Consider the following 21,429-nt stretch of genomic DNA (forward strand, 5'->3'; position numbering starts at 1 on the left):
TGACTCCAGCTGCTGCCAGCGCATGGCAGAGAACGGGAAACCAAACAAAGCAACAACAACAGCCACAACAACAACRGTCGGTCTGGTACAAGGAGGGCGTCAATATCTGGATACTGCCTAGAGCTGGAACCCATCTTTAAGTGTGTCCCCAGCTAGAACTCTCTGCTACAGCCCTGCCTTCTGCTGTGTACCTGCTTCTTCATCACCTTCAAAAATGTGGGGAAGGGATGAGAAAGTTTATGGACGTTAGAGAAAGTAGGTGCAAGGAATTCACAGAAGAGCAGCTGCTCACAGCAGGCTCGTGTCCTGCCAGGCGACGCGGCAGGCAGGCACTCTGCATAGGGGCCTCCCCGCTCGCCTTGCRCAGCCGTGGCCGGCAGCGGGTATCACCCAAAAGGAAGCGCAAACGGGCAGGCTGCAGAGGAAAAGCTCTTGCTCGCTTTGCATCTTGTGTATCCGTGTACACCTGTGCAAGGCACTACAGAATTAGGCACGTTGCTCTGGGTGGGAATAACTTTACAAATAAGATGACCAGAGTACTTAATGCCTAATAGTTGCTACTTCACAGCAGCTGGAAGCTGCTGGAGCATAATCACATTTTAAAATTGCCTCTGAAAATTCCCATCACTTAAATAATTTCCTTTTCCAGGTAATTTTTTGGGGGGAGCAGGCAAAGTGGGGTTGTTACAGCAAGAAGACTCCAAGAAAAATATACGGGACCTATGCTGTCTATGCCAAGCCAGACATCAGTGCTGGCAACTTCTATGACTAGCAGGTGGCCAAAACTATTACACCAGATCCTTCCATTTTTGTATCTTGGGGAGCAACTCTGTCTTTTGACACAGATGAGCAGACATCCAAGGGCCTGCAGCAACGCAGGTTCTGCTTCATGGCATCTGTCCGATCCTCCCGACTGCTTTGGAGGGGCAGACAACGACCTGTATCTTATGGAGCAAGGGAAGGGAGGAGCTCCGGAGGGCAGCGATGGGGGTGGCCGAGCTGAACGCTCAAGCTTGCCCTTCTGCAGGACCCAAGACAAGGAGGCCTGCTTTGGGAGGCCCGACCCGAGTCAGTGGTGGTCAGGGTGCCAGGCACATGACGGAGCTTCGGAGAGCGCTGCGGCGCCGTGTTCCAGCACGGGAGAGCCAACGCAGCCTGCGCGACGCTGGCAGCAGCGCGAGGGCTCTGCTGGCAGCTCCGGCCTGGCTGGGCACACCGCGAGGCCGGCAGGGTCTCTGTGGAAGCGGGAGCAGCCGGCGGCGCGCAGGCCGGCACGGAGCAGCGCCTGCGCTCCAGGCCCCGCTCAGGCGCTGCCTCCAGCACCCACAAATCAAACGCAGGCGCCCTCACATCCAAACCTGGTTCCGTACACACCTTGCCGACTAAAATTTGTGTAAAAATGCTGACCATCTACCTTCCAYCTACCCAGACTGATGCTAGACCAAATAGTTTCTGCCCTCAGTTTGTTAACGCAAACCTTCTCGCATGCTGTGGTAACTTGTAACTCTGTGGCTGTAGAGAATCCAAATCCAAAGAACAAACTAGTCTGGCAACAAAACCATTGCTCCATGACCATTGCAACTATGTTAACTCCCTTCTACCAGAAAGACTTTACCCTTTTGTGCAGAAATTTATAAAAAATAATCTTACTAGATTAATTTGTAAAGTGCCCTCAGGAAAGGTGCTCATGATGCCACGACATTATAGAAAAAATATACCGTCTAATACATTATTTTCAGAAAAAAACCCTCTCCATARCAAAGAAGTGAAAAGAGAAAAGGAGGAGAACAACAAATAAATGGGGAAATACTCTAAAAATGGTGAAATTAATTATTATAAACTCTTTATAATTAGTCTTGGAGTCATTGCAAAAAAAAAAAAAAAAAAAATTTAAAGGGGGGAAGCCAGCACAAAAATCTTTGAGAAGATTCAGATTTTCTACGTTCCCCCAAGGTAAATACACAAAGAGCAAACAATGTTTTAAGATGAAATGACTACTAATTACTCTGAGGTGTTTTACTACAGAAATCAAAATAATAAAACATGCAAAGAAAACCCCACATTTTACTAAAAGGAAAGGTAATAAAGCAATGGCTACATAAATAGCCAAAGTTTAGCTTCTTTTATAGTTACAAACAAAACCATTTTCTCTTCCCTGTTAACCCCAGATATTTTCTATACACACATACATGTGTATATATATTCCAGGGCCTTACTGGATTTCAGAGTCTATTTTCTTTCTCTTTTTCGCTTTCCCATGACTTAACACAACTGGGCACAAAATCAAGTACCTGGGTGCATGCAAGCACATCCTGCCACTCGGGCATGTAAATGGCACAATTTGTGAACCACCAGACCAGCACGCTCAAATTAGGCGTCTGATTGCCCAATYAAGCTGTTCAAAAAGAAGAAAAATAAAAGATGATATCCTTTGGAAGCTCCTACGATATAGTGTACTGCTTAGCACTTTCAGTTTCATAGCACATGTTCTAATGACTGCTTCATCATTTTGGGCTTGCTTCACAGGCACAAGCAGCAATGCACACTCAGTAAAGCTAAGGGAACTTTGGACCAGATTTTACGAAGCTGTTTAGATAATTAAAGTCTCCTTATTTCTGTGAGGATTAGGCAGCTTACATAATAAAAAAAGAAATACCTAAAATCTGGCCTGATTTCAGATGGYATGAAAAAGAAATCCAGAAATCAGTGGGCCTGCATGCCTCTGAAACTTTGAGGTGGTTTTCTTGGGTGCCTTGTTTTGTTTAACGAACAGGGATTGTTCAGTGGGATAYATTCATATCTTAAGAAATTCTTGTCTTACTTTTCCACTAAAACAACAATTAATGGGAATTCTGTATCAGCTGGAAGAGAATAGTGGCTTCCTGCATCCAGGTACAGATTTTCTATTGGACAAACATACAAAGTATCCAAACCTATCCAAGTACTGCCAGTATAAAAACATATTAATTCAGACACCAAAATGAGCTTAGGAATGTAGTTTTACCATAAATATGTTGCTCCTCTGCTGCTGTACTTCTCTTTTTGGGATCATSTTGTGGAAAGGGGGCACTTTCTTCTCTCTAGTAATTTTTTGTACGTAATAGATGTTAGGAACTTTAATGAAAAAAAAAACCCCACACAACTGAGGAAACCATCAATTTAACAACATTCTCTYGAACRGGAGACAAGGAAACAAGAGCAGAACTGCTGGCTGGACCACATCCCTGAACAAACCTTTCTTATAATCCTAATGGCTGCGTTTACCAGTTCTTTACAGGGCTCCTGCAGCAATAGCAAGAATTCTGCTGGTCCAATTGTTAATCCTTCCTAGAAAAGGGGGCAGTGGTAAGGAAAGCTACTGGACCCCAATKGTATTCTTATGGGTTTCAATCAAGGATCAGTGAATTTCTTCCCTCATCTTCCATTGTGACAACACCTGCTGGTGACTTTCCATGGCCGCTCTTCTTCCTCTAGGGAAYCAAAATCCAATTTGGTACTTAAATGACTTTGTTCCACTCGACCAGTCTGTATCTGGTTTAAAAATATTCCAGGAACATTGTTTGTCCTTCTTGTGAATTCAGACTTTCGTCCTACAAACAAACAAAGAAAAAGGCAACTCCTCCCCACATCCCCCTTCCAAAAATACCGTATGACCATGATCATTCATATTAGGAGAACTGGTTAGCAGGCTCCAGTCTTGGTACAGCTTTTGTTGAGTAAACTGTAGCTTATATGACTTTGAAGTGTTTATTAGAAAGCTTTCAAAAAAAAAAAAAATCTTCGTTTCTTTGTCCAGGAAAAGAAAAATTGTTCAGTTTAGCTAATACAGACGTTCACAACACAGAGACTGAAATGGTTAAAAAGGGGTCTGAAGGAGCAAGTAGTTCAGAGAGTTAGCAAAAAAATTAACTTTTTCCTTTCTTTTACAGAAAAACACTAACAGCTGCTCTGGTTTCAATACTTAGTAAGACAGAATTTTGTTGCATGTTCTTCGTTTTGTTGGTCTTTTTTTAAAATTATTTTTTGCTCTATTGCTCCACACAGGTTTTCATTAGTGCATCTCCTTGGCTACAAGTGCTTCACTTTGAAATGCAAAGCTCTTCCAAAAATAAAAACCCAAAGCAAACAGTGCATCCCGGGCGGGCAAGCGGGAAGCGAYGCAGCAAAAGCTGCTCCTGCCGCAGCCCCAGCTCCTGGGCACGACGCCAGTCTCTAGTCGATGAACCTCTGGCAGGCCTTCTTCCACCGGCAGGCAGTGCACCACATATCTCTGTTCTCCATCCCATAGACCTTCCGACATTTTTTCCCCTCCCCTCTAGGCTTCCTGTCAGAGAGAAAGGGAAGCTTGGTAAGGAAATGCTTGTGGGGCTTCATCACTCTAAGGTCAGGACGGGAAGTAAAAGAGAGTGCAGCATGGAGGGAAGCCCCAGGGCTTTCAAGGGGTTTTTGGTTGCTTTCAAGAAGCTGCTGAAGCGAACGGCCACGTGGCCGTGGTCGCCCAGCTGTGAAGGATCTGTCCTCCTCCTTGCAGGCTCTGCTGCAGCTGCTGGGGCTGCTCCTCTCTTCCGAGGTTCATCCCAATAATGTACAGCTCTTACTGCAGCCAGTGACTCATCCTTACATGGATATAAGCCCCATGAATGTGCAGGCATAATTATCACTGTGGCTGCTCTGCAGCACAGCCTGTATCACGCCAGASAAGATACTCTCTGCTCAGAGCTGTGGTCCACGTTTTACACAGCTCTGAGCAGCATAGCTCTCCCATACAGACTGCCTCAAAGAGCAGCTATACAAAAGAGGGGGAAAGCTGCTTACTCTTAAATTGTGAATCCTTATTGCATGCTTTACTCTGAGCTTTGCTGTGAACAGACTGGGAAAAAAAAAACGAGGTGATAGAAACAAGCTTTAACCCTCGCCCKCAGCAGCAGTGCACTCGTGTGTGTTCCTTCTCTTTTACCTCCAGGCCAGGAAGGCAGGCAGCATTTGCTTTTAAAGCCAGACAACTGCCATGTAGTCCATCATACTACAAATTCTTAAAGTTCATAACAACAGCTTAAAAAATGGTCAAAATAACTGTTTTTTTTTTCATTCAACATGTAGCCAACCAGCAAACATGCTGAGAAGCAGAGCTGCAAGGAGTGACCAGTKCTCCTAAGGGCAGTGCCAACGGTAGCCCTGGCATCTTTAAATCAAGAGTGGAGAAAAAACTGTTTTGTATCTGTACCAAATATTGCACAGCATAAAGAGGGATGGGAATCCCCTGGGGATTACGCTGATGCATACATCACATCTGGGTTCCTGAACACTCATTAATGGCTGCAATCCAGGAACCGGGAAGATGCCAAATTCAGTTTGTAGTATCTGTAATAATACGAGAGACATGAGGAAACTCAGAAGTGTAAARATTTCCTTTTGCAGTTAGGTTGCTTTTAAGGATACAGTCCCTTCAAGGACCATGAGAAATTATGACAAGAAAATGAGYAAGAAAATACTTTTTTAACATAATTCTTTGAACATAGTGTTTTTTTAAAGCAGACTCTGGTCCAAACACTCGTTATCTTTAATATAACTGAATGTAGCCTATATGCAGGAAGACAAGGCAAAAAGCTTTGCTTTTACATGTTTTTTTGTAAGATAYGTTTTCATAATTTAACTGAAGTCACATACCACTCGGATTAATGGTGATAAACACACAAGACATCCTGGCCTCTCAAGGAGAAAACAAAGCCATATAATGAAGTTCAGGATTCTTCAAACTTCAAGAGTTATCTGGATAACACCCATTTACATAAAAATTTAGATCTGCACCTGAACTCCCAATTTTTCTAGCGAGCTCAAGGGGTTTTATTCATAGGCTGCCTTTTGTATTTCTCAGCAACTCAATCTCCCCCAGATCTTTAGCTTTGAGGGTAAATGAAAAGGAAAATCGGTTTCCAATGGCTATTCTGAAGTGCTTTAGTGCGAATCTGCCTGACAACTGGAATCACAGTCAGTGCTGCAGTTCTGCTCCTCTGGCCACTGACATCTTATTTACGAAACAGCCTCTAAGTTCTGCAGCTGCTGGTGCAAGGGGTCCCGTACCTCAAGCCAAACGCTACTCTAGGCGGCGATGAGAGAACTGTGTGGGCCTGTTTCTGCTCTCCACTCCCTGCAGGACGGTTATGAGTTGGTGAGACCTGTTAATACAGACAAAAAAAAGCTGCTGATGAAGGACATACAGGTATGGATCAATATAAACACACTTCCAATTCTTCAGCAGTGCAGTTTCTGCTGGTTATCRTAGGCAAACAGAATATTCTCCAGAAAATGCAATTAATGATGCATGGTGGCAAAGATATCCAGAGAAGGTTATTATACATCAAGCAAACATAATGAAGTTGGGAATCTATTTAGAAATAGATCCTTTCAGCATTAGGTACCTTATCCTTGCTCCTTTTCATTTCTTTGAATATTCAAATATCCAAATAGAGCAAAGCATAATACAGAAAAGCATTATTTCAGTTTGGGGGAAAGACAGAAAATGCATGCACTCATTCTTCCTGAGAACTCTGAATAGTTCCTACTAAACCCTTTTCCAGTTTAAGCAGAGAAAAAAGCTGGAGAAAAGAAACAGCAGCCTGTTCCACAAGATTCGTGCCAACAACTCCCTATGAAACACACGGATTTCACATGTGGCTCTAGTATGTGACTTTGTATTCTTTATAGAGATAGTGGCTTTGGAGAAGGAGGTTGCTACAGGATACTTTAAATGCATCCCTTAGGGACTTAATAAGGGGGCAAGATTGTCCTTCTGATCAAGGCTGCCAATAAAATGTACCAAATAGTTCCCTCTTCTCTGCACTCAAAGCCTCCTCACCCACCTTGTTTTCCCTTCCAYGAATGAGTACTGAGTACTTCCATGAATACTTTGTTCCTCTAAAATTTTCTAAATAAGCTTTCTAGAGCAGTTTGGGGGCAGGCAACATAATCCAAGTGGTATCAAAGCATAAAGCTCAACCTTAAGCAATTCCTGGATTATTTGCTGCAAAGGGCTTGTTTTGCTCCTGGGCGAAGGCCATTACCATTTGCAACTAAAACACAAGAGGAAAATACACTTAGGAACACTATTTTTTTTGACATATAGAGAATGTCATTTTGCTTGCTGACAAATACAGCAAACTTGGGCGCATAGAAGGGCCACTGAGCACTGCGGCCAGGGACTGCAGACRCTGCCACAAGTCCTTGTATAACTGCTACTTTTCACTACTGCCCTTTTGAAGTCTGRTAACATCTTCTTGGAAGAACTGACCTGACTTGAAGACAGTTATTGAATGTGCTTTGAGCTTAACTATCCACTTTATAGGTACTCCACAGCAAATAAATAAATAAATAAATAGATAGATAAATAAATAAAGCATTTTTAACAGCAGGCATGCTTTCAACTTTTACTATCAGCTGGTAACTACAGAAGCTTCTGATTTAGCAGCATGTAAAGCTCCCACTAATAACAATCTACACAAGTTCAGACCATTACTAATACATTTCATGTCTTGAGAGTTGAAACAAATTTCCTCTTTCTTTGCCTTATTCTCATTTCATATATTCACAGACTAGACCAGCTCTCTTTGTCCTGTCACTCCTCAAAAGCAGCCTGTTGTCTGCAACAACTCCCAGATCCTCAGCAATCTTTACTCTTAAGGTCAATGTCCCTCTGATCATCTAAGTTCCCTTACTACTTATTATCTAAGTTAATTACTACTGTAATCAACTACTACTAAGTAGTTAATTACTACTGATTATCTAAGCTCCCTTTTTTTCATGTGTTTTGCACATTTTTTTTAATTGTGCAATGTTTTGCACAATTAAAACACCTGATCTGAAAAGGGCCCCATTTAACAAAAGGAGTACGCAAGGACAGATGATTACCYTGTGTTCTACCAGAAAACAGATCTTCAGTTTTTACTTTGTAGTTTTATTGGCAGATGAGTTATGAAAATGCTTAAAAGCATCAACCSTAATGTGGCAGTGGTGCTGCCCCAGTGAGGAAGATTCTCAGTTAACTGCTGCTTCTCCAGGTCTGACTGCCAGAGCTTCATGGCTTAGTACGTGCTCTGTTGGCACTGCCTACTTTCATTTGAAATACCTGCTGCCTTGCAAAACCTGCATGTTAGACATGTAGCTGCCTCTGCCAACCAAACCTGAAATATATAAAGGCTGGTGGTATAAGGTTTGCTTGACAAATTGTGCTTTACATAAAAGCATGTTGATTGACATGATTTTTCTATCCTTTATTAACTACTTATCTTGTTTTGCTGAATGATAGAATGATAGAAACACAGCAGATAAATGCTTCCTCATTTTATCATTGGCAAAGCAATAACACCTTTCTAGTCTTTGGCATTTAACACACACTACACTGCTTTTGGTAGCTACCAGCAACAGGAGATCTCAGTCAAATCTGCTATGGCTCTTAAACATTTTGACCCCCATCAAATTTTGGATACCTATCCAAAATGAATAACCTACCTGTTATTCAACATATTCCTCAGTTATCATTGCACCACAGTATTATCCTGATCACTTCCAAAGGYAGAAGAGCTGAGTAGTAACTGCTCCCTGTCTGAGACAGTCTCACCTCACGTACTCACAGAATCACAGAATGGTTGAGGTTGGAAGGGACCTCTAGAGATCATCTAGTCCAACCTTCCYRCTCMAGCAGGGACACCCAGAGCACGGGGCACAGGGCGGCATCCAGGCAGGTTTTGAAGACCTCCGGAGAAGGAGACTCCACAACCTTCCTGGGCAGCCTGTGCCAGGGCTCTGTCACCCTCACAGTAACSAAGTTCCTCCTCACACGCAGATGGAACTTCCTGTGTTTCAGCTTATACCCATTTCCCCTTRTCCTGTCACTGGCCACCAATGAGAAGAGCTTRGCCCCTTCCTCCCTACATTCTCCAGGAATACATACTCCTACATACTCCAGGGAGGGYCTTTACATTATGGTTTCTGTGCACTAACTCACCATGAAGGCAATACTGCTCTGAATTTGAGCTTTAGTGTATTTTAATGTCCTTTTCAATGGGTCTAAAAAACACCAGTTTGCTATAGCCCATTGCATCACGTGCGTAAGAGCAGGGCCTTAGAATTCAATCCTTCACCTCGGAGACTTTCACATTTGCAGTGCTGTCTATGCAGAGAATGAATGTGAATGATACATTTGCCAAAATGGAAGACTTACAGGTTTCAGCTATAGYTCCTAAGGGCAACTGTAGTTACAAAGAAGATTTGTGATCTGTAAATATCAAATAATAAAACTCTAAAGATTTTCCTCTCTTCAACCTTCTGGGCTTACATGAACTGCCAGGCAAATATCAATACCACAAAGCAGAGATCAAGTTGGAGTGCAAGATGAGCTCTGTCTTACAATAATGACGGTGCAACTGTATGGTCAGTCAGGATTAAGTGACACAGACTCCACTGCTCTTCACCCCATTAGAATGGCTTGCACCATTTCGCTCAGCTTCCTCATACATGCCTTCCATGAACAGTTGAGGTTGGAAGGGACTTTTGGAGACCATCTAGTCCAGCCTCTTGTTTAGGCAGCCACAACATCAGGTAGCTGTACCCTGTCTTCAGATTGTTTGTTATCAAGTGGCAGCACATCCCTGCCCCATGTGCAGAATCATATGTAGTGTGGATTCTTAGCTGTGCCAATGGTCAGCCTCCTCTTGTACCTAAAAAACTATCCTGCAAGAAGGGAAGGACAGAGCAGAGTAGGTGGGAAATAACGTGTGCGTGGCTCAGAGCACAAACATTAAGGATGCTGAAGGTATCCCTAATGTTCCTACTTGATAGGTAAAGACTTCCAAATAAACACCTCTGGTTACATGCGTGGGGTATCTCTGAGCAGCTGTCTAGGCTAATTGATATGGTTTCTAATCTCATCTAATCTGGGCTGATTGATATTGAATCAGCCTCCGATTGATCCCTGCTTAGGTACTGCATGTTCAGAGCAGTTCAGGGACTTGTTGAGAAGCACATGCCACATTCCCAAAGGTATCCAGACGTTGTCCTGCACAGAGGTGAGGCACCACAGGTGGGTGTCAAAAGCCAAAACCAAAGAAGAATGTTGCAAGCCATCTTGTTCACCCTTGCCCTCCAACATCCCCGTCCTCGGTACAGCCATGCCTCCAATCTCAGGGAATATGTTCAGGAAGAATCCCATGCTCTGTGCTGAGGAGACAGACACCTCAGGGGAGGAGGAGGAAGTGGCCCCCTACCCAGTAGAGCCTCCCTACAGCACAGAAGTTATTGCACTCAGGGTACTGCTGGGAATGACAGTGTCCTCATTTTACCACGCAGTATTTACATTGCTTTGAAACTGGAGAGATGTAACATGCATTTAACATTCAGTGAGTTATTATTTTGCATTTACATCCCTCACTTACTACACTTAATTTTCTATCGAATGCAGGCCTTTGTCATTCTTAAATGGCCTCGCAGATGACAGAATTCGGAAATGTGAGAGAACAGGGAAAAAATGTGAGAACATGGAGAAGCGTGAAAACTTTAAAGGTTTTGATTCTTTTGAGCTAAGCAGACTTATGAATGCTGTTAGACACAGATATAAAAACCGCTCATACGGCTCTCCCAGGTACCTGGGAGAGCTAATTCTGCTGTCATCACTGCTCTCCATATTTTCATATTGGGATTATTTTTAGACTATACTTAAAGCATTGGCATCTTGATATAATTCTTAGAAAGTGATTTAGCATTTCTTCAGTTCTTTTGAGAACTCGCAATTCTGTAGCTACAGATTGATGCTACTGCTTGAACAAGTAAACTCAACACATTTGTGTCTAATTCTGCCCTCTTCAGTTGCTGATTCACAATGCTACTAATTGCACTTTTTAGATTGCCAGCACTATTGGCGCCAATTTCTGCCAGTGCACACAAGGAGCCAGTTTCATAATCGCTCAGTATCAGCCCCATTGCTGTGAAATCCAGCCTTGGAGGAACTCGCCGGCGGGGCGCTCCGCCGGGGCGCTCTTGTTCCAAGTGCTGCCAGCGTGAGGCCTTTCCTGCGAGGTGCTCCCTCATGCCATTTAATAAATATTCATTGGCAGGGCACACTGTAATCGATTCAGCCACTCTCATGTTTTAGCAGCCCTGCCGGACACCTCAGCCTCTGCAGAAAATCTCCAAGATTTGCCAAAGGTTGACAGTAAGAAACTTTGGAGAGTCATTTGGTGAAGAAAAGTGAGGGAAATAGTATCTGTTATCACCATGTCTAATAGTCACCGTCAGGAGGGAAAAAAAGCTATATGGTYCTTTGGGAGAGTGATGTGTCTTATGTACCACACTGTAAAAATCCATGAAGTGTAATTTTAAATGAAAGGCTATGATATCAAGCAGGTTTATAGTCAGAGAACAATCACTGACGTGCTGAAAAATATGTTTTCCTATAAAAAATAGAATATATTCTATGCATATTTATTTCTATTTATTATGCAGAAGATTTTACACTACTGGAAAGTTCTCAATTACATTTATCATTAACATCTATCATACATCTAATCCCTTTGAACATAGAAATTCGTTGATTTCTAATCCTTTGAACTTAGAAAAGTTTTTAACTGCCATTACCATATCCATAGCAATATTGTTTTATTATATTTAAGATTATGGTAAGTCTGCACCTAAGTAAACACTGTATTTCTGGAGTCCTGTTTCTGAAATTAGGCCTTGTACACTAGTTTTTCTGAATAAAATGTGAAGGTTGACATATAACACTTATCGCTAACACTTCATTCAAAAGTTATCAAACTGYAATACGCAATCCTACTAAAAGGCAGGGTGCATTACATGCATATCTGCTGTAGAACAGGACAGAAGGGTCTGCTCTCGATAGAGGCTTTGTGTATGCAGCCTACTGAATGAGAGTTAGCATTTGATCTTACCACTRCTTCCTGTTGCCTTCCAAATGTACTTTGCTCCCAGGGTTCAGAGTTGGATACCAGCACTACCGCCTGATCCCAGTTAGCCTGACAGCATAACCACCCCCTGGCTGAGAGGTTTTCCAGTAACCCTTTAACGGCACAGCAAAAGGCTATGCTGGGTCAGGCTCTGCATCTACCAAAAAATTCTTTTGCAAGCCTACAGCTTTAAAAATACATATAAATATATATAAATATATAAATATATAAATATATACATATGGGTCCAATTCTTCCTTTGCACACACCAATGTTTTTTTTTTTTTTTTAAAAAAAGAAAGATTAAAAAAGAAAGGAAAAGTGACTACAGTGAGCCCAAGAGACCAGCAAAGAAATGTTAAAATCAGTCATGCAGGTAAACTGGGGCAACCAGTTAATCTGGTTTCTTCTGTACCTGTTACATGAACTTTACATCTATCATGAGAGAATTACTGTGAAAAAAAATGAGAGTTCTAAAAACTTTTTATTTTTATTTTTATTTGTCACTGACTTACCGGAATGCCGGTGAAGGTGACTGGAGGCGACTGCCAAGAGATGCTAAAACTACTGCCATTAGGAGTGAATTTTGTTGACCCTGGAATGTTCACCGGAGGAGTGGCCTGTCCAGAAAGAAAATATTATTCCAGTAAAAAGAACTATTCCTCTTCCAAAACATTTCAAAGGATCTTCCACTGCTTGAAACTGTAAATCTACAAGAGACCTTCAGAGGTGAAAAGCTTCCATGCTGGTAGTGACAAGCGCTCTGCCCTACTCATGAGCAGGATAATCTTGGATGAGGCAGTCACGAAAGACCATCTTTATATCTTGTTTAGAGGCAAACCACAAATCTCCTGAGAATCCACACAAAACCTTTTATTTTATAAGTAAAATTTTAAAATAACCCAATTAAAATAGCCTTCTCTAATAAAAATACAGTAGTAGCTCTTAAAAGACCAAGGTAAATCAAAAATTYGAAAACCGCCTTACTCCTTTCTTACTTCAAGTCTTATATTTGCCATTTCCCAACCACAGTGGAAATTCAAATTACCAAATTTGTGCAGGATTTTTATGACCCAGCCTTGGCTTCCACATAGTTTTTTTCTATTTTAGTGGCAATTCTGGGATGGCCACTACACGGCCAATCTGCAATGTAGGGAGGCGCTTCCCAGGAGCCGGGAGTTGGTGCCTTGTTCTCTGAGAGGCGGAGCACAAGGACCTCYCCTTAGCAAAGGTGCTAAGCTCCAGCCAGGCCCTCTGCAGTCCCAGGAGCTTAAAACAAGCCCATGAACTCTTTGTCTCCATAAAAAGTCTAAACATTTGTGTTGCACACCTGAAATAAGGTACATCATGCTGTATATGCCAGTTATTGTGTCTGAGAAAAGACAGTTCRTTTCCCTGGTGCATGAGCAGGTCACAGACCACACTACTTCAAAGCCTCTGTTCTTCTTTTCTCATCTGGTATCCAGACCAAAATATGTCAGATTTTACTGCRCTTTTACAATTAATGCTTTGTGTCTGAACTTAGTTTGGAAATGTTTGGAACAGCACCTTGGATCTGATTGGCCTTTTGCCATTTGCGAAGAATTACCTCCAAGAGCAGGAGGAGACCTTGTTTGCTTTTCCATTTTTCCTGCTCTACTTCACATGTGCAAACCGACATCTTACTCTGTACAAGTAATGGAAAATAATGGTTCCTGGCATCCCTTGGGAATTTTCCTACAGAAGAATCCAGTACAAGTGGGTCTGAAACTAAAGCTCTGGAAGGGATTCAGCTGCCTGGATGTGGCTGTTTACAGCACAGAGGACTGCATCTGGGCTTGTCTTTCCTCGCAGTCAGTAGAGAATTACCTGATGTAGTCAGTGGAATATACTGCAGGTTTAGTCAGTGGAATRTAGCACAGGGCAATGCTCTCAACCTGAAGTAAGCTCCAGTGTGTGGTTGGAAAAAGAGTACCCCTAAGTCCACTGGTTGAAGTCCCAAGTCCACTGCTTAAGGACCACTAAGTCTGGAAGGGTACATCTCAATTTAAGTGACATGAACCCTTGGGCTGTCCCACAAATCCTGTTAACCCACTGAAAATGGACTTTGATTTTTAAGATAAGGGCATAATCCTTAGGTACTTGCTAATATATTAATGATGTCAGCATGAGCAATGCAGTCCCCTTCACCAGCATTACCTGGTAAGCGTGGTCCGTGTGTACGAGGTAGAGGTTGGTAGGAGCTGAGCGGCTCAGAGGTGTCATCAATTTAGTCTCCGTTTTGGCACAGGGTGTTTCGGGACGGATTGCATCTTGGGTGGGAAAGGAAGGAGGAGATGCTAAAGATGAAGAGACTGGAGAAAGACTGCTTAAGCCATCAGCTACCGAGTCCGTGTTGAGCCTGATTTCTGTATAGTAAAAATCCTCCTCTCCATCGCTGTAGTCAGACTCCCCTACACGTCTGTTTCAAGACAAACAAGGAGGGACTGATGAAATGAGAGCAAGAACCCTGRAGTGAATTTTAACATGAGCAAACTTATTCATACTGGCAATAAATGAATATTCCCAGTTTCAACCCTACCTGCTTTATCAACATGCTGACTGCAGGGAAGGGGAGAAGAAAGGAAAATCACCTAGTCTTTGGACAAAAAAAGTAGGAATCAGATTTTTTTTTTCTCCATGTCATTCTTGACTTGTTCTTTGACCTGGGACTAGATATTTAACTTCTGTGCTTGAGCTGGAATTTCCTCAGGTAGTTGCTTCTCACTCCTAACTATTGAAGCTGGCAAGAATCTCAAAGTACTTTGACCTTAGAAATGACAGAGCAGCCACAGGAATACTGGTAAAGACAGCAAACATGGGCAAGATATAATTCAGTAATATAACAGCAAATAATATGTAATCTTATCATAGGTTACTAACCAAATATAGTCACGGCTATGGTTCACTGTAACTCTACTTAGCACAAATAAAAAACTTTGCTAGACAGTCTCAGCACACAAGCCATTGGGACACAGGGAAGGGACACATCAGGCCTACCAGAATGTGGTTCCCAGCAGGCTACACATCACCTGGAAGTCCCAGACAACACACTCCTCCGGCACATTCCCAACCCACATGACTTACAAATATAACTATATGGCTCAAATGCACACATTTCTGCCCTGCATCTTGCACTTGCGAAATATGGGAGCCCTGCCAGGTCCTCCTGCTCCCATGTAACTAGCAAGGTACAACATTGCCACACGACATCTCTGCTTTTCCTGGCATTCAGCCCTAGTGGTTTTCACAGCCTGCTTGCCCATACACATCTTTATCTGTGGTCCTCTAGCCACCAACTATTCAATGAAACTCACAGAGAGAGCATGCCTTGGCTTCAGCAGCTCTGAATGGCTCTGCTAAAACTGCTCTGCTGGATTCAACCAAGTCCTTCAGCAAAACATCTCTCTCCAGCAAAGTTACAAATTCCAATCTCTAGTAAAATTTGGCCATTCACTCTTCTCCCTCTTTGCCCAAGCCATAAAAAGGACAAAGAGCAAAATTTATAACTGCACTGTAGGAGCTATTTTCTCTATTTCTCAAAGCCTCATTCTTCAGAGCCTAAGTCCAGGCTCAGTTACTACCATCTTTGCAAGACTTTCTTGGGCTCCATACCAGAATTGTTTCTTCCTCCCAGTGACTTCAATTTTTAAACTCTGGATAACAGAGACTTACAGAACAGAGACACATTTCTCTTTTCAGTGGTGGCCAGCGATAAGACTAGAGGAAACAGTCACAAATTGAAGCATCAAAAGTTCCACAGGAACTTAAGGAAAAATTTCTTAAYAGTGAGGGTGACAGAGCCCTGGAACAGGCTGCCCAGGGAGGYTGTGGAGTCTCCTTCTCTGGAGATCTTCAAAACCCACTTGGACACAGCCCTGTGCCACGTGCTCTAGKTGACCCTGTGTGTGCAGGGGGTTGGACTAGATGACCTCTGAGGTCCTKTCCAACCTTGGGCATTCTATGATTCTCTGATTCTATGATTTCCACGTGTCTAACAGGCGAAGGCAGCAGAGAGGAGGAAGTGAGAAAAAAAACTTGAAGAATACAGAGGCATGGAAGCCAACACCTGGGCATCCCTCCTTTCTCCATTTCCCTGATATCTGGACTCTCAGGCTGCTCTCTCAAGGGCAGCATGAGGCAGCATGAATCCCTGTTGTAAGCWTGGATTAGAGAGCTACTTCACTCACTGAATGTCCCAGAAGATTTTAGTTACAAACTAGAGCTCTGGAAAAAACAAAAMCAAAAAAACTTGTATCATGTAAGACTGACTAAATCTTGCTTCTACCCCAACTAACACACACATGGAAATGGCAGCTGTGTCATTTTCTGGTTCTTTTCTTTTTTTGAGTACTCAGAATCCAGCCCAAAGTGAAACAGAGCTGGAAAGCCTTCACACAGGCCTTAACACCTGCCACATCTCACAGCGCCTCAGYGTGGAGGTGACTCGCAGGCAGCTCCCCCTCAGCAAAAGTGCTCAGCTGCCCCTCACTGCTGGGCTGCRATGCCCTGAGGGGAGCACAGTATTCGAGCTCCTAGTAAGCTCCAAAGAAGTTCACCAGGGAATATAAAGTGTTCTCCTCTTGGGATGGGTTCCCGTTCACCTCAGTGCACTGTCCTGCCATTTCATCAGAYGGAAAGGACCAAGACAGCTCCTGTCCCTGGCAAAGGAGGCCTGTTTCCAGTCTCCACCAGATCCTGTAAGCTCCTGCTGGCAGTACTCTCTTACCCAAGGTGAATGGTCCGTATGTGTTTCTGAATCCCTGCAGCYGTGCTCAGCACCTTTCCACAGTTCTTCCACAGGCATTTGAACATCACCTTCATGGAGTTCTGAAAGTTGCAAGCAAAACAACATAGTCTTCTTAGTTGCACAGAGGAAGGAAAACACACCAAAACAAAACAGATGTACAGCTACGAAGCAYTTTGTTTTATCTGCACTTGAAATCAGCCCAAGTCCAGAGTCTGTAAATCTGAGTATATAATCAGGCAGTGTATCTGTTACAGTATAATCCTTCTGAATTCAACAGGAGCAGCCTGTGCCAAGAACTGATCTCCCTCTAATCTTTCTCCATGTCTTTTCACTGTGCAAGTATCAGTTTCTATCTTCCCACAAAAGGATCTATACAAGATAGACAAGTTTGATACGTTTGGAGTTTTATTCTCAAATAATGGCTGATTGGGGCTTCCCACTTAACACAGGGTTTCCTCCTAAAGCCAACAGTATGCTCCAAAGGCTAGTTTTGCTCATGAATTCCCAACACAAAAAAACAGTGTCATAAACCTGTAGCTTCTGCTATGACAAAAGATAATATCCACCCAAAGAGCAGGCAAATCTACTTTTGTTACATTCAGAAGTTCCCATGCCCCTCAATTAGACAGAACAATTTCATCTGGAAAATTTTTGGACATTTTTAAAGAATGTGTGTATATTCTCAGTATAATATTATTTTGCACATGTAAGTTATCATGAGTTATCATTGATTCAAAGCACAGAAAACAAGGCCGTAACCAGTTCCACCTTCTGTATTCTGAAAGAGCCTGGAGAAAACTGACCAATAATCTGATTTAAAGCAGAGTATCTGATAGCAAACAGCATGGATTTTAAAGAACTGTATATATATTTTTAAAGGTAACACAYTTAATTTGAAAATCAAAMCTAACTATTTAACTCTTGYTATTCAAATYTAAATTTTGTYCTTCTTTGTYTCTGCTAGTACAGAACACACAATAGCACAGAAAACATGAGGAACAGCTTCAAAATACTATCCCACAATTTTAATTAAGGAAAAGATTAAATGAATACACAATGTTCAGCCTATATGAGAATTGAACTTTATGCTTATTGATTTTGGACCTTATAGAATCCCATGCTAACGTAAGCCAAGTCTGAGCACTTGCCTCAGAAACAACAGTTAGAATACAATTAAACCATTGCAATTGATCCCAATTCTTCAAACACGAGTTGACTGCAGGAGCATGTGCAAACAGCCACCTGGCAGTCTAACAACTCCTGTCTGAAAAATATATGCTAAGTAAGTGCTTCATTACTTGAGATACTTGATCATCAGTCAGGAYTGATTCTAGAAAAATCTTCCACCTTAGCATAAATTGGCCACAAATTTCCCTCAAAAGTGCTTGACCTGAAATTCCAGTATGACTCAGGAATCCTAAATGTATCTTTATGGAGCCAGAATGTTTAGTATCCAGAGCAAATTGGTTTTTTGTCAAAACAGGTATCTCTTTTGTCTCTTTTGTCTCATTTAGTTCTATTATCAATGCCGGGAGTTCTGAAAAAAGCCTACCATCCTTCCAAACCAACCAAATGAAAGCTCACAGAGTAGAAAGAGAGACGAGGTACAAGGTCGTACTCAGATACAGTATCTGGCTTTGATACTGTATGGCAAGTAATAATCCACCTAAACTAAACACTCGCCATACAAAGCAAAATCCATGAGAACCAGAACAGGCACTGTAATATATCTGTAGAGGCTTTGTAAGTAGAAATATTTAAAGCCAACTTACATAACAATAAAGATGGCAGCTGTAAAACCATCTGTCTAATCACAGCTGAACAGTAAGAACGATGACAACAACTGTAACTTTAAATGAGAAGTAAAAGGCAAATCACTTGTGTGTTCCTGCCCTTTCCATCCTGCACTCCCACCCAACCCTCTCTGCCTCTGTTCAACACTCAGCTCTAACTTTTCCTTTCTTGTAACAAATCCGTCCTCCAAAATACATTTTTTTTTTTAATTTTTAGCATCAGGCAAAGGCATTTTACCTCCCTTTCACACAAACAAGGGCAGAGCTCTGTGGGTCAGCAAATGAGCAACTTCTGGCGCAACATGATAAATCTGAACAGGTTGAAACAATCAATAAAACTTCCTCCTGCTGGTGGTGAAAAAATTAACTCTCTCAGTCTGAGCCAGAAAGCAAGTCATTAAGGAGGAATAAATTCTGTTTGTCTCCTCCCTGCAGAAAGCTCTTTCTCATCTTGCTATGTAAAATCTGTCCCGTTGTGTTGGAAGGGAGGAAAACTTGGACCAGTGCCATCTCTTTGTTTTCTTTTTCTTCGGGAGGAGCCAGCTTGCCAGCAGAATGGTGCTTTTTTGGGTTCCCTTTTGGACTTTTTTTACACTGTGTTTTATGTATTCCACTTGGGGCTCCTACGAAGGATAAATTTGGCCACTGTTACTAGTGTATCAGAAGCCATCAGGTTTGATCTCTCTCTCTCCCCCTTTTTCTCCCCATATGTTTGTGCGGAGAACGCTTCCCAGTACCAAGGTATGTGACATGCTGTCAGACTGGCAGCACTCTAGGGAACAAGAAGTAATAAGGCCACAGCCAGCCTCAGTGATGACATGCCAAGGCTGCCTGTTGCATCCTGCACGCAAAGAATTTGCCCAAGGAGGACAGATCCCCCTTGAATGGCCAGAGGCGACACCTTCTGGAAAAGGCTTCCCTGCTTTCTGAGCAGGAGGCTCTGCAGAACCTCACCATCTGCCAGCAAATATGTGCTGCTGATGGCAGCATGTGCAGTAGGCGACTGGGTTCAGCGAGACAGTGACTGGGCTGAGGACCTGCATCAGCTGGATGCCAAGGAGGGACCTGCCCGAAGAGCTGCCTGAGCTACTTACTCCTGTTTCACAGCAGAGCAAGTCTAACAACACCCACCTTGCCCACTTACACAGAACTTAACAGGAGGCTAACCTTTCTCTTCCTAGGAATGGGTTCATCAAAGAGAAGGTTGCTTGTTTCGGCTTCATCGATGCCGTCGTCGGGCTGGGAAGGTGTTCGGAAAGCTCTGAAGCTATCAGCTGACAGAGGCGGAGATGGGGTAGATGGGTTGGACTGATCACTGGGAGCGTTCCAGCTCCAGTATCCACTACTGCTGGTGCTAGAAGGCACAAATCCTCCTTCTTTCCAAGATCCATTTAGGGATTCTGTGAGGAATAACAACAGCAGGCGTTAAAGCAAATTACCTTACACCACGTGGCAGGGCAATGGAGTTCTTTTATCCGAGGCTTAGATGCTGTGCTAGTAATTGACTCTACTTCAGCAAGGAAAAGTGAAAACACAGGATGCATGGAGGGTGAGCACATCTGTCGCACTGCATTCAAATGCCATTTACTAATTCCCAGGTTCCACATCTGAATTACAAATGTTTAAAAAAAAMAACAAGTTTTTTTCTAAAAACAAATGCTGTATCTGGAAAAACAACTTCTTCCAGAGCACAGACCATGATAAGCACTCGGATGTTACAGGCATGCTTAGGGAGAAAACTTTCCAACACATTTTTAACCTTAAACATGGACACAGGTCTGCAGTGGGGGATAAGTGCAAGCTTCAAGTCACTGCGCAGTCAGTAGGAGGTCCCTTGAAAAGCGGATGTGTATTCTGAGTATGAGGGCACTAACTATAAAAATCTAATCATCAGCCAAGTGCTACAACACCAAAGAAAACCGCAGTCACACGCCAAACACCTCCTCACCGGCTCTTAGTTCATATGGCTTTGTCTAATTTGAATCTCTTTCTAATTCAGGTGGTGCCTGTCCTTAGCCTGACATCACTTTTTCTTCAGAAAGGTGCACCATCAGGCAGCTGGCTCCAGAACTCATAGCCATTTACCACAGCCTCGTGTTTYCCTGCATGAATTAGAGCCTTGCCTTAGCACTTTACAGTAAATACTACCACACCAGCTGGGCATGTATGTGAACCCCCTCTCTCTCAGGGGAACAGGCAGGTGCCTCTTCAGGCCCCGAATCGCCTCCAGARCTGCTCACCAGGAGGCCTCTCCTCCTCCCTGCAGCAGTTGCCCTGACAGGACATTTGAAGCAGATCCACTAACTAGTAGCTCATTATATGATCAGGTGAGCGGGAGCAAGAGTGCTGGTTACAGAACCACAGCTAGAGCTTCACCTTGGATACCACAAAGCTTCAGGTTTGTGGTTTGACAYGGCATGTCCTGAGGTCCTCAGGTGGTGGGCACCAGAATGCCGCTCTTGCCAGTGACTAAAGGGATTGAGGTGCTCCCACGGCTTGGGCATGCACATGGGGATGGTGTGGGTAGGTTTCTCCAGAACTCAGGCCCCCAATGTTGTTCTAACTGACACTGTAAATGTTTAATGGTTTGTGCAATACCTGGCCTTGTAGTTGGCAAGGATTTATTTTGTTATTGTATTTATTTTGTTAGTGAAAAGTTATTTAAGTGCAAGACAAGAGTCTTTGCAAGTCATTGCCTGCATTTAAGGGTTCTACAGAAGTCCCTCCTTCATTCCTTCTCAGAGCCTTGCAAACAAGCTTGTTCAGTAACACCCGCAAGAAAGTGATTTCCGCCATCTGCTACCAAAAGCCCAACCCACAACCAATGCAATGAGTAACTTTTTATCCCCCATTTGGTTGGTTTTGGACAAAGCTCTTCAGCATAATCATTCCCTTCTCCCAGAACAGAACTCCG

At 43.0% G+C, this 21,429-nt stretch overlaps 1 protein-coding gene across 1 annotated transcript in view; it reads right to left on the minus strand.

The window, feature by feature from the left end:
• Positions 1-2,024: 2,024 nt before the first annotated feature.
• ZNF704 (zinc finger protein 704) overlaps positions 2,025-21,429 on the minus strand; it is a 54,084-nt gene continuing 34,679 nt past the window's right edge. The window contains exons 3-8 of the mRNA XM_026049653.1: positions 19,683-19,915; positions 16,702-16,802; positions 14,133-14,394; positions 12,470-12,574; positions 6,082-6,176; positions 2,025-4,324 (exon numbers count right to left, since the gene is read on the minus strand). Of these exons, the coding sequence (XP_025905438.1) occupies positions 4,213-4,324; positions 6,082-6,176; positions 12,470-12,574; positions 14,133-14,394; positions 16,702-16,802; positions 19,683-19,915 (908 nt within the window). The 3' untranslated portion in view covers positions 2,025-4,212. The remainder of the gene's footprint in view (positions 4,325-6,081; positions 6,177-12,469; positions 12,575-14,132; positions 14,395-16,701; positions 16,803-19,682; positions 19,916-21,429) is intronic.

Source organism: Nothoprocta perdicaria, unplaced genomic scaffold (genome assembly GCF_003342845.1).
Source record: "Nothoprocta perdicaria isolate Ctin4 unplaced genomic scaffold, notPer1 scaffold_60, whole genome shotgun sequence".
In the NCBI taxonomy this organism is placed as follows: Eukaryota; Metazoa; Chordata; class Aves; order Tinamiformes; family Tinamidae; genus Nothoprocta; species Nothoprocta perdicaria.